At 35.9% G+C, this 23641-nt stretch overlaps 1 protein-coding gene and 1 long non-coding RNA gene across 3 annotated transcripts; one reads left to right on the forward strand and one right to left on the reverse strand.

The window, feature by feature from the left end:
- Positions 1-151: 151 nt before the first annotated feature.
- On the reverse strand, positions 152-19057 carry cabp4 (calcium binding protein 4). 2 transcript variants are annotated; one of them, XM_048209247.1, is made up of 8 exons: positions 18847-19057; positions 14051-14086; positions 13774-13969; positions 7078-7108; positions 4947-5090; positions 3905-4014; positions 3588-3735; positions 152-771 (listed from the first exon to the last, which is right to left on the reverse strand). In XM_048209247.1, exons 2-8 carry the CDS (start codon positions 14083-14085, stop codon positions 743-745), a joined length of 693 nt encoding a protein of 230 aa, XP_048065204.1. In that variant the 5' UTR covers position 14086; positions 18847-19057; the 3' UTR covers positions 152-742. The 2 variants fall into 2 exon arrangements, with proteins under 2 accessions (XP_048065204.1, XP_048065203.1); XM_048209246.1 differs by lacking the exon at positions 18847-19057 and adding an exon at positions 16208-16360.
- On the forward strand, positions 12370-15550 carry LOC125279503. The gene is made up of 3 exons (XR_007187396.1): positions 12370-12537; positions 13815-13988; positions 14437-15550. It is a non-coding gene; the product is annotated as an uncharacterized LOC125279503 (long non-coding RNA).
- Positions 19058-23641: the final 4584 nt, after the last annotated feature.

Consider the following 23641-nt stretch of genomic DNA (forward strand, 5'->3'; position numbering starts at 1 on the left):
TCATGGGATGCTGGAGCCTAATTTATTATTATTATTATTATCCATCCATTTTCCAAACCACTTATCGCAGGGATACTGGAGCCTAATTTATTACTGTTATCATCATTGTCATCTTTATTTTTATTAGATAATAAAAAAATATTATTATTGATACCTATATCCTCCACTAGGTTGCAGCATCGTCACTGGTTGTGCAACAACAGCTGTTTCATAACTCCTAGATTTGTTGTCCTGTACTTAGTACTTAATCCACCATCCTCTATCACAGTGAATCTCAACCTTTTTTGAGTAATGGACCCCTGTCATATTTGGAACCATCCTCTAGGACCTCAGAATAAAATCGGCTCATTGGTATCATTAATGCCTTTGTGACGACCAAATGCAATCAAGTATAATTTACTAGTTGACTTGTTCTATATTTAGTCATTTTGTTAGTTATATTATACATATATTATCTTCTTCTTTTATGGGAACGTGTCAAATGACAAAATATACAAAAATTCATATTCAGATATTCTATAACTAGTCTCAAACTCCTAAGTTAAGAAACACTGCTCTATCAAACAACAAGCAGAAAATCCTCACACATTTTAGGACCTTTATTGAATACAAATACTCTGTAGTCTATACAGCTCTAACGTTACATAAATCTCAGCAGTTTATGTACACCGTATTTAACAACTTGACTGGCAGGTTTGATGATTACATGACGACTGAGCTCATCATATGGAAAAACATTCAGCTATCGGAGAGACAGCATCATGACGAACTCTGAAAGAAAACAGAGACAACACTATAAGTTAATTTTAAAGCTCTTGGTTGTCGTCTAATGTGAGGCCTTTTTCCTGAAATGTCACTTGGGGGATTCCGTATGAAATATGTGTGAAAATAAAGCAAACCTTTTTCAGAAGTTCATATACCTATCCAGTACTTGAAAGTGGTAAACACATTTGTATTACTTTACATTATCAAACTTACTTCATATAACGTATGGAAATTAAAGATTGAGTTGGCCGGAATTATATCCCAAGTGAGGTAAGTCAAGTTCCTTCGTTTATAACTCCATTTTATTTAAAAATCAAGTAAATATAAATGTTGAGAGCGGTGTCTGCTGCTCCACAGTTGGGGCAAACGTCCCCTGTGGGAATTATATACTTAATTCAGAGCAGCGCCATGACGGGTATGAAAGCGAGGCTGTGAGGGATAGGCTTGCTGTATCATCTGCTATAAAAAGCTGTATGAAGCTCCTAGATCACATATAATTTTCCACAGATCATGTTGTCTGGATTTTTTTTTTATACTGAAATTTCTTAATTTTTTTTCAGTGACAGAACAATCCAAAAACACAAAATAACAATGCAACCCACTGAAGAGATGCATGTCTATCCCTCACAGCCTCACTTTCGTTGCCTTTAAAAATTAAAGATGGCGTGATATAGTGCAGTGCAGATAGTAAAGTGGCTCAGAAAAAGGCCCAAGAGCCACATTTACTTCAAGTGAAAAAAGGGAGGCTGCTGCTGTTTCATCTGCTGGCCACTAGATGGCGCTCGAGTTTGGAGCTAGAGTTTTGCTATTGTTTTTAGTGGTTGGTTATTACTGTAGTGAGTTAAGCAGAGGTGTAAAGTATTTGAGTAAATGTAATTAGTTACTGTACTTAAGTATCTTTTTGGCTACTTTGTAGTTGTACTGAGTATCAAAGATATTGGCAACATTTACTCTCTACTTGACTACATTTTTGAGCAAGTAAATATACTTTTTACTCCACTACATTTGTGATGAGTAATGCAAGTACATTTTTCATGGCACCTAACTTTTTCTGCAGCAGTTTGTTTCTGATATAAAGAAGCGATATATATTGCCATCTAAGGGCACTGAAGGTACTATATCTTGTGCATTTTGCCTTTACTCGCCCAAACTTGTCAACAAGGCTACTTTACGTGAATGAGAGCGCATTAGCCGGTAGTTGCTGAATCACAGGTGTTTGATTTATTAATTTAGGTCATGAAGAGGCCGAAATCAGCACATCCAGTGCGAGTAGGCATTGACTATTTTATTTTACTTAACATTATTTTATTTATTCATTATATTGACAAGAACTTTTGGCGGATATTGGTTTACGTATGGCCTTTTTGTGCACTTGAGGTTAACTGAGACTTGAGAGTTTGTAGACGTTTAAGAGGTTGTTGTGTCTGTCATGATCATTACTAGGAGTGCCCTTGTCTTCCACTAGAGGGCACTCCAACCCAGACTGTGTCTCACCCCACTTGTGAACTTCATTACCCATAACGCACTTCCCGGACTCATTATCTCATGTCATTGCACCCAGCTGTTTTGTGTTTCCTCATCAGTGTCTGTCTATTTATACCCTGTTTGTGTCTGTTTTAGTCATGGAGTTTTCAGTTCAGGTCACCAGTTTCTTTGTTTATTTTCTTGTTTCCTGTTTTGACTGCTTTGTGGATTTTTGACCCCTGCCTGTTTCTGGATTACGACTTTGGATTACCCATTAAACTATACTGCACTTGGATCTGTCTGTTGTTTCAGTGATTCCCCGTGACAGTGTCAACCTTGATTTATTGCAATATTGAGGTGTTCAGTTTTATTTTGAGTTTACAAAATAAACACAATTTCTCATCTTACAAATCAATTTTTTCTTATTTTCACTGGCATGTCTCTCAGGTGTCGAGGACTAGTGCATCTTTTAGCCGACATTCAGCATAAGTAAAATACTTAAGTACTGTTAAAGTCAGATACTTTAAAGGTGATAAAGAGGATCTTTTCATCGACTGATAAACCAAAGACTGTTACTGAGTTTTTGAAATGAGCGCATGCGTAAGAACAACCTCCCTCCTTTCGAGGGAACGCCTCCCAAAACTCGTGCACGAGTATTGGAAAACGAGTGTTTACCACCGGCATTCGCTGTGTCGTGTTAGTGGATTCATTATGTCGGACTCACCGCAGGTAACTCATAATCTGCAGTTGTTACTCCTGTCTCTGGACAAAAACATCGCATGCGGCGCCTGTGGAGTGTGGAAAGTTACTGGAGCGCGCAGCCGCGCTCGTCTCTCACAAGGAGCGTCATGGCAGTGATTGACAAGCCAGAGGGCCAATCGTTTACGCGATGATCGCGTAAACGATTGGCTGATGTTTTTAAGGCCCTACCTTGTGCACAGATGATGTATATTAATATTATTCCTTTCAGTGCACCTAATAAATAGTCTTTTATCAGTTAGTAAAGACAGTTTCAAGTAATATTGCAAAAATGTATAAAACAAAACATCCTCTTTAGCACCTTTAAGACTTTTACTCAAGTCGTATTTGAATTGGTTACTTGTAACTTGTAATGGAGTAATTTTCACTGTAAGGTATCTACTTTTACTCAAGTATGGTTTTCAGGTACTCTTTACACCTCTGGTTGTTTTCCATGTTTGTTACGTTATACGTTCCTTTCTTTTGCTTGTTCACTGCTCAGTGAACGTTTTGAGCTTTGATCTACTTTGCTCAATAGTCCAGAGAAAGTCTACTCACCTGTAAACTCATGCATCAGTTCCCAGAGTACTACATATTCAAAAGCATGCTGCCTTCCTTACCATCAAAGTCCACATTCCCATCTCCGTTGAGGTCGATGTCTGTCAGAATTTCTTCCAGTTCTCCTTTCTTCAGTTTCTCACCCAGCAACGTCTTTGTGGACTCTTTCAGCTCCTCAAAAGTGATCCGTCCATCACCGTCACAGTCAAACTAAGAGAGACATAGAGGAAACTCAGAGTTTTATGAAGATATAATATTATTTATGGGTTGGGAAAAGATGCAGTATATCACGATTTGATGTTGGTGGGGTTTTGTTCTCTATTTAATATACACTTTAAAGTGAGCTTCCTTTGAAGGCAACTTTAGAGTGCATACTCACCTGTTTGAAAGCGCAGTGCAACTCCCTTAGACCGACCATATGAGCAGTCTCAGCCAACATCCTTGGCCCCATTAATTCACAGAAATCATCAAAGTCCACATGACCTCCCCCTACAAACACACACATACACTCAAAAAAATAACTCTTTGAACGAACATAAAAGAAATCATGGAAAGGATTTCCACATGATTAAGTTGCTTTATTTCAGCATTATGCAATTCTGTTATTCCAATTTAATGCACTTATGTTGGGTCAACTTAATTTATTAAAGTTGATTCAACTTATTTACTATGGTTGGGCACAGCTTAATTTAATAGTGTCAGCCCAACTAATTTGCAATGTTTTGGACCAACTCATTTACTTAAGTTGATCCAATCTATGCAATTTAAGTTAGCCTAACAAAAGTGCTTAATGCGGAAAGAAATCCATTTAATCACACGGAAATCCTTTCCATGATTTAATTACATTAATTCAAACCACATCAACACACTTATCTTTACATTTGAACTGACATACACTACCGTTCAAAAGTTCAGAGTTGGTAAGAAGTCTCTTATGCTCTCGCAGGCTGCATTTATTCGATCAAAAATACTGTAAAAATAGTAATATTGTGACATATTATTACAATTTAAATTTATTTCTGTGATGTTCATTTCTCCAGTCTTCAGTGTCACATGATCCTTCAGAAATCATTCTAATATGCTGATTTGCTACTCAAGAAACATGTTTTATTATTATTAATGTTGAAAACAGTTGTGTGGCATAATGTTTTGTGGAAAGCGTGATGCTTCTTTTTCAAAAGTTCAAAAGAACAGCATTTATTTGAAATGGAAATCTAACTTTATAAATGTGTTTACTGTCACTTTTGAATAATTTAATGCATCCTTGCTGAATAAAAGTATTTCTTTCAAAACAGACAAACAAACAAAAAATCTTACTGACCTCAAACGTTTGAACGGAGTAGGTCAAAAGCTTAGGCAGGGTATAAATAGACACACACACATGCCATCATCTGAAACTGTTTTTAAGCCCACACACTCACATTTCATTTTTATCTGCTGAATGATTTCAATCAGTTCCATCTCTGTTGGCATGTATCCCATGGTTCTCATGCAGTCGGCAACATCTTTGTAGTGCAAATACCCATCCTGGTCATAGTCAAACTCTTTAAATGCTACATGCAGCTCTGAAGGGTAAAGAAATGTAATCACATTTAATCACATCGCCAACTTTTCTTCAACTTAGAGTATATATAGAATTCTGATATTTGTAATTGGAAACATTTTATAAAACATTAATATTAAAATTTAAAGTTTTTGTTTTTTACATACAGATTGTTTTCTGAATGTCTCCAAAGAAAGACTAGAGGTGGCTAGTTTAAAACACAAAATCGTGCTTTTGGCCTGTCCCACATTAATGATCATGGCCTTCTTAACTGTATCCCAATTGTATTTATTATTTTAGTGGTAACACTTTAGTTTAGGGTCCAGTTCTTATTAGCATACATATTACCAGGATATTGGCTGTTTATTAGTACTTATAAAGCACATATTAAAGGATTAGTTCACTTTCAAATTAAAATTTCCTGAGAATTTACTCACCCCCATGTCGTCCAAGATGTTCATGTCTTTCTTTCTTCAGTCGAAAAGAAATTAAGGTTTTTGATGAAAACATTCCAGGATTTTTCTCCATATAATGGACTTCAATGGGCACCAACCGGTTGAAGGTCAAAATTACAGTTTCAGTGCAGCTTCAAGAGCTCTACGCGATCCCAGACGAGGAATAATGGTCTTATCTAGCGAAACGATCAGTCATTTTCTAATTTTTTTTTTTAAATTCTATACGTTTAACCATAAATGCTCGTCTTGAACTAGCTCTCTTCTTCTTCTCTATTAGAATTCCGGCAGTGTAGATGCTGCTAAGTGTATTACTGCCCTCCACAGGTCAAAGTTTGAACTAAATTCGCATATACAATATGCTTGTGCAAGTATATAACAATTAGTTCAAACTTTGACCTGTGGAGGGCAGTAATACACTTAGCAGTGTCTTCACTGCTGGAATTCTAATAGAGAAGAGGAAGAGAGCTAGTTCAAGATGAGCGTTTATGGTTAAACATGTAGAATTTTAAAAAAATTTAGAAAATGACTGATCGTTTCGCTAGATAAGACCATTATTCCTCGTCTGGGATCGCGTAGAGCTCTTGAAGCTGCACTGAAACTGTAATTTTGACCTTCAACCATCTGGAGTCCATTGAAGTCCACTATAAGGAGAAAAATCCTGGAATGTTTTCATCAAAAACCTTAATTTCTTTTCAACTGAAGAAAGAAAGACATGAACATCTTGGATGACATGGGGGTGAGTAAATTATCAGGAAATTTTAATTTGAAAGTGGACTAATCCTTTAAGTTACTTTTTCTGACCTGGGTTGGGTTTGCTGGTTTGTTTTTTAACAAAAAAAAGTTATATTTTGGCAAATGTAAAGGCCCTTTTGGACCAAAAGTGCAATGCTTAAGCCTTAACAATGGGACGCAGGAGAAGAAAGTTCAACAGTCTCACTTAAGCAATTAATAAATAAATAAACAAATAAATAAACACAAATCTGATATTTATCTAATGTCATTTTTGCTTATTAGTGAGATTAAATACATAAAGTATATTTGTTATTTAACATATTTTTTGCACTTTTTTTTCATTTTGAGGAATACTGAATCTGTTTTTGTGCAAGTGAGAGGAGTAAATGCAAGCTCACATTTAGTCTAGAACTACAGTAACCATCATGTTTACACAGCGTACAAAACATAAAATGTGAAAACAATAATCTGATTACATAATTTGTCACTTGTAATGCATTACCCTCAACACTTTATATTTATATACATTAAGACATTTACATTAGGATATGCTACATACTGTACCAGTTATATAATCTAAATGACTGTGCAGCTTAAGCATTGAACCATCAGCACAGGTTGACTCACCCCTCTGGTATTATTAATGCTGCTTACTTTTCCATCCACTGTATGCCATTCACTATTTCATTTTTAATCAAATTTGTGTCAGATGTTATTGAATTTTGTCAGTTGTTTATCTTATGCTGAGTGTGTGTAGCATATTGTGCCTGTCTAGGTGCTGTGCAATGGCTCGGATATTAAATATGCATGTTTTGTACATACCGTCTAGTTCCTCTGGCATTAAATCTCTGTCCTGGTGAAAGTAAATGTGAGAGGAAGAGAGCAATAGAAAGGTAGAAGAACAGAGGGATGAGAGAGCAAAATGACAAAAAAATGTGACACAAAAAACAGCTAAATATGGAAATTATTACAGCATGAGAGCTGAACATCCTTGGAGACATCGCCCATTTTTAATCACTAATAACTGAGGTTTATGTTAGCACGCTTATCAAAGCTGCTCAGTGGCACAATGACGCATAGAGTGTGTGTGGGGGGGGGGGGGGTTGTATAATTGGATTAGACCATAACATGCCCTACCATGCTTCACATCAACACTCATACAAACAAAGAACAGGGGGAGATGCGGGGAAAAATTTAATTATTTTGCAAACATAAACTGTGTAAATGGTTAAGAGGCAATGTGTAGGGAAAAAAGAAAGGTAAGGAGAGAAATGGTTTATAAATTATTATTATTATAAAATATTATTGCTGTATTTGATAACTGGATATCCTCACATGGAGTTTTATTCAGATTCATGGCCATATGCATGCTTTTATATGATTAAATCTAACCAATACACATATATGCAACATAAATACAGTAAATTTGACTTTTGACTATACATATATACTAGCACTTTCAGAATTGAATACACATGAATGTATGCACATTTATTACGTTTACAAAGTTGCATGTAATTATTTTTAAATTTAATGCAGTTCATTGGAATTTCTTCAAAAATATATATTTTTTTATTATTATTTCTTTATCATGAAGTACAAATGATTTAAGTAATGGTAAAGCATGCAATTTTTGAGCCACTATAGCTTCATTAATTGAAATTGCAAAAATTATGTTTTTAGACAGGTTTCCTGTCTTCCATCGGTCATTAAACATATAGTCATACCCCAAACTCGCGCTATTGGTTGAGCCAGTGATTCTATGTTGGGTTGGTCTGGCTGTTTAAACAAACATTAAAGGTGCCCTAGAATCAAAATTTGAATTTACGTCGGCATAGTTAAATAACAAGAGTTCTGTACATGGAAAAGACATACAGTGAGTTTCAAACCCCATTGCTTCCTCCTTCTTATGTAAATCTCATTTGTTTAAAAGACCTCCGGAAAACACGCGGATCTCAACATAACACCGACTGTTACGTAACAGTCGGGATCATTAATATGTATGACCCCAATATTTGCATATATGCCAGCCCATGTTCAAGGCATTAGACAAGGAAAGGCAGTATTAACGTCTGGATCTGTGCACAGACACCAGCAAGAACAACAGTGAAAAAATGGCAGATGGAGCAATAATAACTGACATGATCCATGATAGCATGATATTTTTAGTGATATTTGTAAAGTGTCTTTCTAAATGTTTCATTAGCATGTTGCTAATGTACTGTTAAATGTGGTTAAAGTTACCATCGTTTCTTACTGTATTCACAGAGACAAGAGCTGTCGCTATTTTCATTTTTAAACATGTGCAGTCTGTATAATGCATAAACACAACTTCATTCTCTATAAATCTCTCCAACAGTGTAGCATTAGCCGTTAGCCACAGAGCATAGCCTCAAACTCATACAGAATCAAACGTAAACATCAAAATAAACACTTTACTCACATAATTCGAAGCATGCATACAGCATGCATGACGAACATCTTGTAAAGATCCATTTGAGGGTTATATTAGCTGTGTAAACTTTGTAAATGCACTGTAATATAGTCGAGAGCTTGTGTGGCAGGGAGCATGCGAATTAAAGGGGCGGCGCGCTGCCAAAATCAGTGTATAGTTAATGATGCCCCAAAATAGGCAGTTAAAAAAATTTATTAAAAAAAATCTATGGGGTATTTTGAGCTGAAACTTCACAGACACATTCAGGAGACACCTTAGACTTATATTACATCTTGTGAAAAAGCATTCTTGGGCACCTTTAATATTTTTATAGCACCATAGAGAATCTTCAAATTGCTTACTTATTTTTATTTCTGCATATTAAGTATTTTAACATCGAAAAATGATATGCATCACCTTTAATTTCACCTAAGGACACTGTTTCTGTGCTTAGCCAACTAGATAATGTCGTAACCGTTACGTTAATCTAATACAGCATGGATATTAGGAATGTCACCGGTATTTAAACTTATGACAACACTGGTATTACCGATAACACCTGAGGGGGAGGGGGTATCTATTGCGCACCAAATCCTCTGCCATCGTCCTGTTAGTCATCTCTGCTTACTCTCGTCATGTAATAATTGAAATATGACTCCTGCTTAGTCAGGAGTAAATGTAATCAGTTACTGTACCTAAATAACTTTTTGGCTACATTGTAGTTTGACTGAGTAATAGTATCAAAGATATTAGGAAATTTTACTCTCTACTTGACGACATTTTCAATAAGTAGTCTTTACTCCAATACATTTGTGATGAGTTATGCAATTACTTGTTACATTTTACATGACACCTAACTTTTTCTGCAGCTGTTTATTTCTGCTACAAACGAAGCAATATCGCATCTATGTGGCATTGAAGGTACTATAACTTGTGTATTTTTCCCTTAAGCCTGGGATACATGGCACGATTTTAGCAATCCTATAAGATGGGGACATGGATCTTTTAAACTTGGGTACGGCATGCATGTAGACTGTACAATGATGACACCTTGAATCGTAGGCTACGATGCAAGTTTCTGTAGAAGAATAAAATGTCATCAGCATGCACTAGTGGTAAACAAAAAGACCATGATGTAACATACCTTGGCAATTGTAGTTTTTATGTGTGCTGAAATTTTTTTTTATTGGCTGGTCAGTGTTATAGCAGCAAACACACTGTGCGATGAACATACTGAATTTCTGACACTGTCAGAAAAAGATCGTAGGCTATTTTTGGTCGCAAGACTGTGACAACAGGCATCTGAACCTCTCTCACTGTCCGACATAGGACCACCGATTAGAGCCACGATCACAGAAATCACCACGATTTTTTCACGATGGCAATCTTTCGTCTGGGACAGCTAAAAATCGTGCAGTGTGTTCCGGGCTTTAGTCACCCAAACTTCTGTCAAGACTACTTTACATGAATGCATGTGCATTAGCAGGTAGTTGCTGAATCGTAGGCGTTTCATATATGAGATGAGGACATGGCTGCAGACGGTGATGCGGCCTATGACGTCCAGTGCAAGTAGGCTTTGACTATGAACACCATGTAACAACGGTAACACAGACTACTGCGGCAAGCCTAACGGGTATATGTATATTAAAACTTTTATTAGGCCTAATTGATTTGTAAGGCTTTGCTAACTGACTAATAGTTGCATTTTTGGTGCCCAAGGGCATTGTCGTCTTTCAAGTGTTTCATTCAGTGCATTTATTGGACTTTTGACCTCCAAATTCCCTAAAACACATATTTATTATTAAAAATAATGCATTACTCATAGATTTCTCTGGAAGAGGTAGCGGTTACGCAACTTGGTGAGTGGCTTCAGGCTATTTACCCATAGATATATGCTAATAGGGTCCCTTGTCTATCTGTTTTTATTTCATTCATTCCTCCAATCTGCCAAGCAGAAACCATGGAGCTTTAGGCTGTGCATACATTGGTATATTTTCCAATTTGTGTCAGAGCACCTTTGTCTTGTTTGTCTCTTAGACTCTGTCCATTATCTCTCTTACTGTTCTTCAGTCTCTCTGTTTTCTGGCTTTTTCTTGCTCGCTGGCTCTCTCTGATCTCCAGGCGTACTCTTGAAAATATAATCAAGCATCTCTGAGTTTAAATGACTATGATTCAATGAATCGTGACAGATTCATAGCATCAGTTTTAACAGCAGGAGCAAGATGCATGCTTGGGTCTGGGCTTCAGTGTACCAAAATAACTTGACTTGGCACTTGTTATTGACCTGATTGAGGAGGAAGGTAGTGCGTTGACAGGCGGCAATATTTTCTCAGCAGACATATCACAGATTATGAACCTGACCTCATGCTAAATAAAGATGCGTTGATCCTGGATATATATGTTTGAATAATCCAAAATAAGACAAACTGTCTAACATTAGACGCCTATAAAAGGTTCACCTGCCTAAAACATCTTAAAGGGTTAGTTCACCCAAAAATTAAATTTCTGTCATTAAATACTTACCCTCATGTCGTCCCAAACCTGTAAGACCTTCGTTCATCTTCGGAAGACAAATTAAGATATTTTTGATGAAATCCGAGGGTTTCTGAACCACGCATAGGCAGCAACGTCATTGCACCTTTTGATGTCCAGAAAGGGAAAGGGAAAGGCATCGACATCGTTAAAATAGTCAACGTGACTACAGTGGTTCAACCTTATGTTATATTACGAAAGCAATATTAGGTGGTGTTTGGATGGAGAACACAGAAGCCTGTGCTGCATTCACTACGTCAACTACGTATGACGAGTTACAATTGTTAAATAAAGTCATTATTTTTGTTTTGTTTTTATGCACAAAAAGTATTCTCGTCGCTTTATAACATTTAAGGTTGAACCACTGTAGTCACATTGACTATTTTAACGATGCCTTTACTCCTTTCTGGACCTCAAAAGGTGCAATGACGTTGCTGCATATGTGTGGTTCGGAAACCCTTGGATTTCATCAGAAATATCTTAATTTGTGTTCCGAAGATGAACGAAGGTCTTACGGGTTTGGGATGACATAAAGGTGAATAATTAATGACAGAAATTTCATTTTTGGGTGAAATAAGCCTTTAAATCTAAGCTATTTTGCTGGTCTTATTTGGACTCTCAGGCTGGTTTTAGAGTGGTTTTAGGCACTTTTCAACTGGTCAGACTAGCTAAACCAGCTTAATGCCAGCTTGGCCAGAATAATAGACCATCTTCTTAAGCAAGTTAAGACCTGCTTAGGATGATTTAATTGTTTTTTCCAGTACTATGGTGATACCATAGTACAGCGATTGTATCAGATGGTATACCATGATGCTGAACCAGTGTTGTTATTGTAAACTAAAACTATTAAATCGTTTTTGATAATTGAAGTAAAGCTGAAATAAAATTAAATATATAAATATTAGATGAAAGCTTAAACTTAATTAACTTTAACTGGAAAGTAGAGATGTTTGCTATTTTAAGTACTAAAATTGTTAAAATTAAAACTAAAATTAAAGGTAATTCGAAAATTAAAGCTAATATTAAAGACTAATAAAAATGACGAAACAAAATTAAAAACTGAAAATATTAAAGGTGAAGTGCGTGAATTTATTCTGCATCTAGCGGTGAGGTTGCGAATTGCAATATAGAGAAGCTATGGTGGCCAACAAAGGACAAAAATGTCGTCTAAGACAGCAGAGAGTAGCTAGTCAATCAAACGCACTCTGTAGAGCAGTTTGTTCGTTTAGGGCTGCTGTAGAAACATGTCGGCGCAAAATGGTGACTTAACATGTAAGGGGACCCGCGGTGTATGAAGATAGAAATGGCTCATTCAGGTAGTAAAAACATAATGGTTCATTATGTAAAGCATTTAGGGTGTGTTCACACTTGTCATGTTTGGTTCGATTAAAACGAACCCTGGTGCGATTGCTCTGTTAGTGCGGTTCATTTGAACATGTGTGAACGCTGCCATCCGAACCCTGGTGCGCACCAAACAAGCGGACCGAGACCGCTGAAAAGATGGGTCTCGTTCCGCTTCCAAACGAACTCTGGTGCAGTTCGAATGATATATGAACGCAACACGGACCAAAGACATGTAAACGAACCAAAAACAGGAAGACGAGACCCTAAAAAGGACAGATTCCTCACGCATGTCGGTTCTTCTTGTTATAGTCGCGAGTTTGCTCATGACAGGCATCAGACACGCATCTCCACGCAGCAGATCATTTGTGTGTGACGGATGGATTCCCGTCGCTGTTTTGACTACTTTACACATTTTATAAGCTCTTCATGAGTTCCCAGCTGGCCAAAACACCATCATATGCAGGCTACGCACACACAACGAGCGCATTTATCTCAGCACACAGCATTGTTTTGGATGTTCGTTAAGTTCCGTCTCAAAATAGGCAATACATCCAAAAATCCGACCAATCACGTTGTGAATGTATCCCTATGCCTTAAGGTTCGGTATCTTTTGGTTCGGTGATAAAATTGCCAATCTGAACTCTAATCGGACCAGGACTAAATATTTTTTTCTTCTTCTTTGGTCCGGACCAAATTAACCAAACGAACCGAACTACAAGTGTGAACGCACCCTTATACACCACTGAAAACATAGTTATGTATATTATATTGCATTTCTGACAATAGATCCTCCCATAATATACACATTGCACCTTTAAAAAAAGCTTCAAATTCAAAATACAATAATAGTATGTAAATAATACTGTGCTGAATGCAAAAAAGTACCTTGGTATCATCATATTTTTGGGACATGGTACTATGGTAGGCCTAATACCATGTTTCTGAATGTGTACCAAAGCAATATAATCAAGTACATTTTTGAGTAGCATGTAATGTAAATACCATGATACATGAATATTGTAATCATTGAATACCATGGTATATATAAAAGCTGATGGTATCAGCACAGTGTGTAAGAGTGATTCCCATATTTAAATATTGCTCCAAGGTACTTAAAAAAAATGGCATGGTATTAACATACATTTTTTTTGTTATTGTAAGCATTTAATGTATATCACAAGAGATAGATAAGATCTACTCTAGTTTACCTGTCCAAAGAGAGCATTAAGGTACTGTGTATATGCTGCAGCAATAGCTGAATTCTGGCTTAAGGTTCTACTGCCACGCCGTCCTTGGCTGCCAGATGAGCCCCTGTGACCTGAGTTTTTTGAGTCTTTGGAGGAGTTACGAAGAGCAGAGCGTGGAGGATGAGCGTCTGATGAGGATGGAGGACCAGAGGAGATGCTAAATGCAGAGAAGAACGGTAGTGACCACACCGCACATCATCTCAACCAATGCAAGTATTGATTTAGAGCCGTCTCGTACCTTTCTCTTGAAGCTGTTTTACTCCTCTGAGACATGCTAGTAAATAAAAAGGACAGAGGGGAAAGTTTATTCATATAATGTTGTTCTTTCCCATCTCTTTTGTGAATTCGTCCACATTGACATTGTAGTTACACAATTCTTCATGTAATATTTATGCAACCATGCCCAGTCCATTGACGTTAACATGTAAACATAGCAGCAGCTTTCCAGCCAAGTTACTGCTTTTTTACCCTAGAGTTCAGTTGTTGGGCAGAGGCCTGAGTCCTGTTGAGAGAATGCCTGTTGGGTTGATTCCTGGCATTATAATAGTTAGAAAGGTCATAGGCTGGAATTACAGTGACCGTTCCAAATGGCAACAGTTTGATGCTATTGTTTTTCCTTTGTAGAAAGGCTTATTTTTGAAGAGAAGGACACACAGCATAATCAAATGCATGTTAGCGGCAGATCCAAGAGGACGGACTGTTCCTCTGAGCGCTGAATTGGATTACAGTGGAGGCCGACAGGCACACCAGACAGCCTATAAATTACAATCAACAGTTTAATATGCCCAAGCAAAGCAGCAAACCTCTGTCTGTCCTCTGCCCATCAAACAAGTCATTAAAACTGAAATTGTCAATGGCTCCTTACAAGCAACAAGCATAAATTATAAAATGAGCAAATCATTCACACAAAAACATTTATTTCTTGGTGCCCTGGCATTTTGATCCTGTATAAATCAGTTGTCCTCTGTTCAATGGTTGGAAAACCAAAAGAAATCAATAACACTTTAGAATAATGGTCCGCCATTATGTAACTATGCAGGAAGTAATGCAGGACAAATGAGTAGTACTACATTAACAGTTCAAACATTTCTGAATGAGATTGGCATCATTAAAAACTAATAACTATGACAAATTATAAAAAAATACTAATTAATGATCACAACATTAACATGTCTGAGATTGTCTTTTTTAAATCTCAACATCATAAAATGCATCACTAATTACTCAAGTGTTACCTAGTCACTCTTCAAGCACTACTAGAGATCTCATTATTTTAAAGTGAAAAAATGTTTTTCTCTTTAAAATAAAGTTCCAGATTGCTAATAGTTCCTGCAGAGTGACTAAGTAACACTTGAGTAATTATGATGCATCTCAAACTAGATCTCAAAAATATCTCAAGACAGTGTTATCCACATATATAGAGTAGAATAGTTGTGTTCCAGAAATCCCTTTCTTTTTTTCCATAGGGGAATTGAATTTTAAAGATGGATAGACCTACTGTGAGCTACAAGGTTGATGGTATTTGCTTTTGTTGAAGCCATCTTGTAATACTGATGTTGAGAATGACGAATGCGAATGACATAATCAAGTCCGTTTCCCTATATGCTTTCAAACTAAATATTTGTATATAGGCCTATGTACATGCATATTTTGCAATAAACATAAAATATGTTGCTTGTATACATATTCATTTAAAGATGTTGATTATATATATATTTTTTTATTTCTCCATTTTCAATTTGACAGTTCTTTCTTTCCTTCATTAAACCTGTTATATGTCTTGTACTTTTGTCTTTTTGTCTGATTTTCAAATAGTTTTTTTGCTTTAAATTAAAGGAACCAAGGCCAAAGAAAAAGTGGGCGGCACTGTTGTCCATCAAGGCAACGTATATCAGTCCGAGCATCCACGTCCGGTGCTACTTTCATGTTTCTTGTATCATAATCGCATTACATACACGCGTTCGTTTCATACAAATGCAAATGACGGCATCTTGCAACTATTGATTGTAGTGAAAATGACCTCAGAGACCTTTAGTATTAATATTACTGTAAAATTGTCATGCTTATGTTATGCTGATTGTTTTGTACATTATGGACTTTCTGGACTTTATTTTATTTCTATTCTGTCTTAGTTGAAGCTTTAAATGAAATATAGGCTACAGGTAAAATAGTCAGTAATTTCCAATATTTTTAAATGAGTATACAGTACCATGTCCATGTATTTACTTTACTTACTTATTATATCTCTCAAATGAGATAGACTTTAAGTCTTCTTTCTTTAAAAAGCAACCCTCTGGGTGTCATATTTGGTGTGTAGTGAAAAAGCTGGCTTTGATAAATCAGTATGTTGGCTCAATAAATTAAATCTGAAGAAACTAGTTAAATAAAAGCTTACTTTAGAAAATGTCTAATTACTTCTTGGAGCACAGTCCAGCAAGCTGATTATTCATATTTGAATAGATGAGATGTACTATAAGACGTGGGATCCTTCTGCTCTTGGTAATTTGGTGAATCTATTTCAGTGCACTAGTGACACTTACTAAGAGGCAAAACCTGCCTCGCTAATCTACAAGAGTTATTAAACTAAGTGACCAATTGCTGTCAATCAGCACGTTAACACAAGCAATTTCAGTTCCTAATTCCTCTAATTGGAATAATTTAACAGAGGAGTGTAGGGATAATTATGGAACTGATAGAATCGTCTAAGAGAGCCAAAGCTGTGCCGGGGCAAAGAAGACAAGACTGCTCCATTTCCCCCCTATAATTGCGATAAGATACCAATCCCTTTTTTTAATGTGAGTTTTGATATACAGAAAGTAATTACTTCTAAAATTACATATGAGATGATTGGTTTGCTGGAATGTTGCAAACTATGCACCTTTTTTTTTCTGTAAAGTTCATGAAGTGAAGGGTTTTTTTTTGTTTTTTTTTATGGCAGCCACCTTTCAGAGCTGGCCTTCCAAAAATGACTGCATCTGACAGATGCAGATTAGATCAAGCGTGGACCTTCAGAGATTGAAGTCTTTCACACCCTGAAAGACTCAATCACATTGAGGGATCTGTTCTAGCCAAGGGCATCAGATACAGGCTTTCAAATGGCTTTGTCTTACTGTTTGTCAGGTGAATGTTATATGTTAGAACTTTGATAAACTTTTGTTACTTTTGTAATGTCAAATAATATCAATTTATATTGATTTAAAGCAGCAAATTGCAAGAAAATCGCCCCAAGAAGTTAAAATATATAGGAAGAAACCTTTAGGAGGAACCAAAACTGAGCTAGGAAAATCATATTTAATATCTACATTATAAGCTTAATGATTTCAGTCATTTGTTTAAATATAAGATCTGTATGAAAGCCATTTTAAATGAGAAAAACAAAAGAATCATTATTAGGAGTAAATAAATGCGCTTATATTTAATAATTGCTATTTTATTTCTCCCAACTGTGGCTTTATCTTGCAATGTGAATTTAACTCATAATTGCAATTTTATTTCTCGCAGTATGACTATAACTTCCATAGCTTTATTTCTGGTAATTGCAACTTTATTTCTCATGATTTCAACTTCATATCTCACAATTGGCTTTAATCTAACAATTGACTTTTTATATCTTGGAGTTGCAACTTGTTTCACAATCTCACTTTATTTCTCATTTTAAACTTTATATTACAATTGTTTGTTTTATTTTTACTCCGGGGCGGAAACAGGCTTCTATAGATATGGGGACCAGATGTCCAACACAGATAGTAATAATATATGTAAATGCCACTATGGATATGTAAAATGCAAAAAGTGTGGGTTGGGTTTAGAGTTAGGGTGTAAAAAATATCAATTATCTCATTATAAAAACAATAAAAGTCAATTGAAAGTCCCCACCATTATAGAAAAAACATACATTCAAAAGTTTGGGGTCAGTAAGATATTTGTGTCTTATGCTTACCAAGGCATTTATTTGATCAAAAATACAGTAATATTGTGAAATATTATTACAATTCAAAATAACTCTTTTCTATGCTAATATATTTTAAAATGTAATTTATTCCTGTCATGACAAAGCTGAATTTCTTCAGTCTTCAGTTTCACATGACCCATCAGAAATCATTTTAATATGATTTGGTGCTCAAGAAAGATTTCTTATTATCAATGTTGACAACAGTTCTGTTGCTTAATACTTTTGTGCACTTTTTCCAGGATTCTTTGATGAATAGAAATTTCAAAAGAACAGCAGTTACTTAAAATAGAATCTTTTTGTAACAACATATAAAAGTCTTTACTGTCACTTTTGATCAATTTAATGTCTTCCTAGCTGAGTAAAATACTTTTGGAACAGTATAGTGTATGTGTGTGTGTGTGTGTGCTAAGGATGTACATTATAAAACGGTAAGTTGAAGCCTCTTGTTCACTATATCTGCCTTGTTTTGTGATCTCCTCGTGAGATCCATCACAAGGCCTTTGGCACTAGATCAATCACAGTTTGCAAGAACTTTCCTGGGTTACATCTGAAAACAAGCCACAGAACAATACCCATGGAATGTTCAGACTGGTGTGATCGATCCCCATTACCGATTTTGTGTCATGGCGCTGAAATGAGGCCGGCCCCCACCTTTGCCATTACGGCCACGCAGTGATGGGATTTATCTTGTTTGGCCTGGCAGCCCCTGACAATCCACTATCAGTTTAGAATAGCTGCTGTTTACATCTAGACACAACTTAACATCTGACTGACTGCATTCAAAGGCTCATCACTTCTCTTTGACTGTCATGCATGTCCTCAACATTACTATAATTATTCAGTAATTACGGTCTGACAGCTTCTCTTCCTGTCATTTTCTGTACTAATACAGCAAAGCTTTTGAAAAAGATTGCCACTATGGCTGTCACTATGTGCCTGATATGTTACTGTTGAACGTGCTTTGCTGTTTGTGGCGTTTGAAGGTCAATTAGGCCCTTTAGCAGCCGCAAAAACAGTTTCTTGCAGAAAGATTTTATGCAAGATATACTCTAAAATCTTACTACATTATATTTTCAGCTTACCTTCAGAATGAGAGGAGCAAAATGTGCAGTCCAGAACCACTTGAATCAGTCTTTTAAAATCAATTCCTCCTCCTCTGAGAGAATGTGTGGATTGACTGTAGAAAGTGACCCTCCACCCTCCTTTGATAATCCAAGTAGGTGATAATCTGTCTAAATATGTTTGGATTAGCATGTGAGATTGTTGATGATGTGTTTGGATTAAGCCGTACAAGTGTTCCTGTGAATGTGACTGTCTGAAACAGACACGTTGCTCTGCATTTGTCTGTGATTGAACGTATATCAGTTTATCACAGATATCAGCATGGTTATAAAACTACTGGGGCTAGTTGTCACACAGGGCTGAGCTATGTAAACTATATGTTTTTATGTCAAAAGTCCAAAGACATAAATATGTGTTTCTATTAGCCAGTGTTATATTTTAGTATTATTTATATAATATTATAGTTTTTTCTTTTTTAACTTTCTGAATTATTAGTTTTCATTTTAGTTTGTCATTTTATGTCTTTTTATTAGTTTTTGTTATATATATATATATATATATATATATATATATATATATATATATATATATATATATATATATATATATATGTGTAATTGTGTAAAAATGATTCTTCATGCTGCTCCAACCAACCATTCTTTCACAGTTTGAGCCTGATGAATTTTGACATTGTCATCCTGGAATATGGCCATGATGTGTCTTCCTACAGGATTGTTTAGGAAACAAAAAGCTACACACTCCATCAATTATTGTTAGAAGAGATTTGGTCAATGTTGTGATCCCAAAGGATCACCACGAAGCAAGGAGATGATGAGCATGTTATATGTAAAACATTTGAGCTTTAATTTAACAAACATATCATAAAAAGTGGTCAAAATTGAATCCGGCTTGAGCCAAGAGATAAACAGACATGAAGACTGGTGGATCGTCACAGAGTCCTGAAAGGAAATGAACACCCACACTGAGGGGAAGAGGCTGCTTAAATAGAGAGGGAAAATGCACACCGGTGTTTGTAATCACGAATTAGTCAATCACCTGTGAATAACACACAGGCACACACAAAAGGAAAAAGAATCAAACAGGTAATCGCCGACAGGGACGGTCCGTGTACGTTTTGATAGTTTGTTTTCCAATTTGAAATGAAATACGCAGAAACGAGAAAACGGTCGTTTCCCGTTTTTTCGTTTGTTAAAAAAAACGGAAAAACGAGATTTTGACTCCATTTTCTTTTTTTTCGGGTCAAGGATAGAAAACGGAAACACGACTTCAAAACTCGTTTTCCACATGTGGGCGGTCATTACACGCCCCTTTCAGCCGATTGGTCTATCAAATCTGAGCCAATGACGTCATCTTCCGTTCGTTCAACAAAATAATAGTCCTCAGTAGATGTCATCAATCGGCTTTCTTCTGTGCAACCTAACGCGTATTTCACAGAAATATGTTTGCACAGATAAAAAAAAGTTTAAAAAAACTACAGTAAATTTAATTAAGTCTGTTTTTAAGCTGTCATTGTGTTTTTAAAATGTAACATGTAAATGCCTCTACATCTGTTACCAAGCGCATGACATCCTTTGGGCTACTACCACCGATCAATAGGCTATACATAATGATAGACTATTCTCTATTATAGATCAGTGGCTACTGCACTCTTTTTTTTTTTTTCTTATTTTAATGTTTTGTTTACATTTTATACATTTAAATTCAATCATTTAGCAGACGCATTCCTTGCAGTAGACTATGCAGTCATATTAGAAAGTAGGCACTAGGTGGCAACACCTAATAACGTTATCACCATCGGGGGCTTTTTAGTTTTCCTTAGCTTATAAATGGCCATACAGATTTTATCTCTTAAATTAAACACTTTTATGAACACAGTGAACATTATTATATGTCACAGTTTTCTTGCTATCCTCACTTTTTCTGTCTTTCCTTCGCTTTTGAATGAATTAGCTATAACATTTTACTTTCAATTTCGATTTAACGGCTATTGGCGATTCTGCGTCAATTGCTTTAGTGGACAACAGCAAAACAAAAACTCTCGTATATTAAACATAGAACTTTTATTATCTTTGTAATTATTTTATTATCTTTTATCATGTTTGTAATTATTTTATTTTGTAGCCTAAATATTCGTGGCTTAAACAGCGGGAAAATTTACTGTATGCAGTTCTGTGGATGTTTTGAAAAACTTAAACTAAACGAAAATTATTGTTGCTTTGTCAATATAATTTCTGTTTTTCCCCCCTGACTTTCAACTGATGCGATCATCGTTTCATTAACCGACAAGATTATATTAAATTAGAATTAAACGAAATTTGATAAATGTCTGTGAATCATTAAAAAATCCCAGGGGTTTAGTTTTAGCCTACATGAACAAATAGCAGAATAAACAACAGAACATGAGGATTCATCATCATCACGCACCTGCTGCGCTTCTGTGAACGGAGAACAAAGGATTCAATTATATAAAAGGAATAAATAGCCTATGTCTATTTATTTATTTATATATTTATTTCACTTAAGTAATTAACATATTACCAAAATGAAAGGGGGAAAAAATGCGACAATATGAGTGTCGGTTCATTTTTGAGAAGTTCATAGAAAGGAAACCGAGACGGCAGAACATTTCTTTGTTTATTTTACGAGCAGTGTTTTGTTTTTATTGTGAGTGTACAAAAATAATAGGCCTATTTAACCCTTCACAGATTCGAATGGTGTTACATATATTTGACCATAAATGTCTGAGTATTTTAAGTTGTTTCCGCTTTTAGGATAAGAAAATTCAAGTGAACGCGTCAGCGCCTCACGCGCAACATCAGTTTTAGTAACTTGACATCACAGCCTGTTAACTGTCAAAATAACATAGCCAGGCTACATTCAACCAAATATATAAAAAGTTATACTGCTCATTTTAAGTAGTCTGTGTAGGCTACAATAAAAGCGTTTAAATAATAAATAGTGAATCGTGAATATTGAAACATTTGGATTTGTGTCAAATTAGAGAGGTAGTTATAACGCCGGATTCTGTTTCAATTCAGCTTTAAATTAATTCGTTTTGGCTTAACATTTATATATTATTTTTGTCATAACTAAAATAGCTATGTAGCTGTAATTTTGATCTTTAATGTTTGATCTTTACATATTCCCTCAATCTTTTAACCAAAGGGTTATTAACATTAGCCTATATTCAGCAGGCAATGTTAGGCTATATAAAATAAATAAATAAAGAGAGATGAGCTATTGTTCGTTTTTCAAAATTGCTTACACTACTTATTTATTGTGATTTATTCTATTTATTCAAAATAGAATAAAATAAAAACTGTAGTTTTTTTTTTTTTAAATCTGTGTGGGTAGTGCAGTTTCACTATGCATATTAAACTACAAACCGCATTACAACAGTCTGTGTGCTGATTAACATTTCTGAAATAAATATTTCTGTGAAATAGGCTACGCGTTAGGTTGCACAGAAGAAAGCCGATTTATGACATCTACTGATATAGCGGCAGAGGACTGTTATTTTGTTGAACGAACTGAAGATGACGTCACTGGCTCAGATTTGATTGACCAATCGGCTGAAAGGGGCGTGTAATGACCGCCCACATGTGGAAAACGAGTTTTGAAGTCGTGTTTCCGTTTTCTATCTGTGACCCGAAAAAACGAAAATCGAGTCAAAATCTCGTTTTTCCGTTTTTTTTAACAAACGAAAAAACGGGAAACGACCGTTTTCTCGTTTCTGCGTATTTCATTTCAAATTGGAAAACAAACTATCAAAACGTACACGGACCAGGGACGTCACAGTCAACCTTGCTGTTGAATTTGTTTCATTTTTCAAAATTGTTTTAATGTTGAAAAGCCTTTAAAGGGATGTTCACCCAAAAATTAAAATTATCCCATGATTTACTCACCCTCAAGCCATCCTAAGTGTATATGACTATCTATCTACTTTCAGACGAATACAATCGGAGATATATTTAAAAATATCGTTAGTCCTCCCAGGTTTATAATGGTTGTGAATGGAGAGCCGCGTTTTGAAGCCAAAAATAATGCATCCATCCATAAAAAAAAGTAATCCATAAAACTCCAGGGGGTTAATAGAGGCCTTCTGAAGCGAAGCAATGCATTTTTGAAAGAAAAATATACATATTTACAACTTTATAAATTCAAATAACTAGCTTCCGTTGGACTACAGTACACGGAATGCGTAAGTCTACTTGAAGAGTTCATTTGCAAAAACCGATAAACGCCATTTAAAAAAAAAAAAAAAATGAGCTAAGTGCTGTGCATTATTCTCCACATATAGCATGTTCTGTACCCTAAATCCGTTTTGTCAGAAAAGGCGGTTTTGTCCACTGTCAGGCATGGCAAGTTCACGTTTTACAGCAGAAGCCGACAAGCGCCCTTGTTGTTTGTGTACAGAAACCGATAAGTCCGTTTTAGCGAATACGCGCACAGTATTCAGGTCAGGTGACAAGGCTTCTAGTCACTTCAAAAAGACGCGCTAGCTGAGGGAAGTTTTAGTTTTGTCAAAGCTGACTAAAAGTGATCGAGGATTTATAATTTTGACTCCTGTAAGTCCTTGTACACCATACACAACTTATATGCTGAAAAATTGGTTGTCCTTTTGCTTGTGTGTGTGTGTGTGTGTGTGTGTGTGTGTGTGTGTGTGTGTGTGTGTGTGTGTGTGTGCGCGCGCGCGGATGCGTGTGTTTGTGTGTGAGAGCGTGCGTGCGCGTGTGTGTGTGTGTGTGTGTGTGTGTGTGTGTGTGTGTGTGTACTGGTGTGCCGATCTGTGTA

Source organism: Megalobrama amblycephala, linkage group LG12, assembly GCF_018812025.1.
Source record: "Megalobrama amblycephala isolate DHTTF-2021 linkage group LG12, ASM1881202v1, whole genome shotgun sequence".
Taxonomy (NCBI): domain Eukaryota; kingdom Metazoa; phylum Chordata; class Actinopteri; order Cypriniformes; family Xenocyprididae; genus Megalobrama; species Megalobrama amblycephala.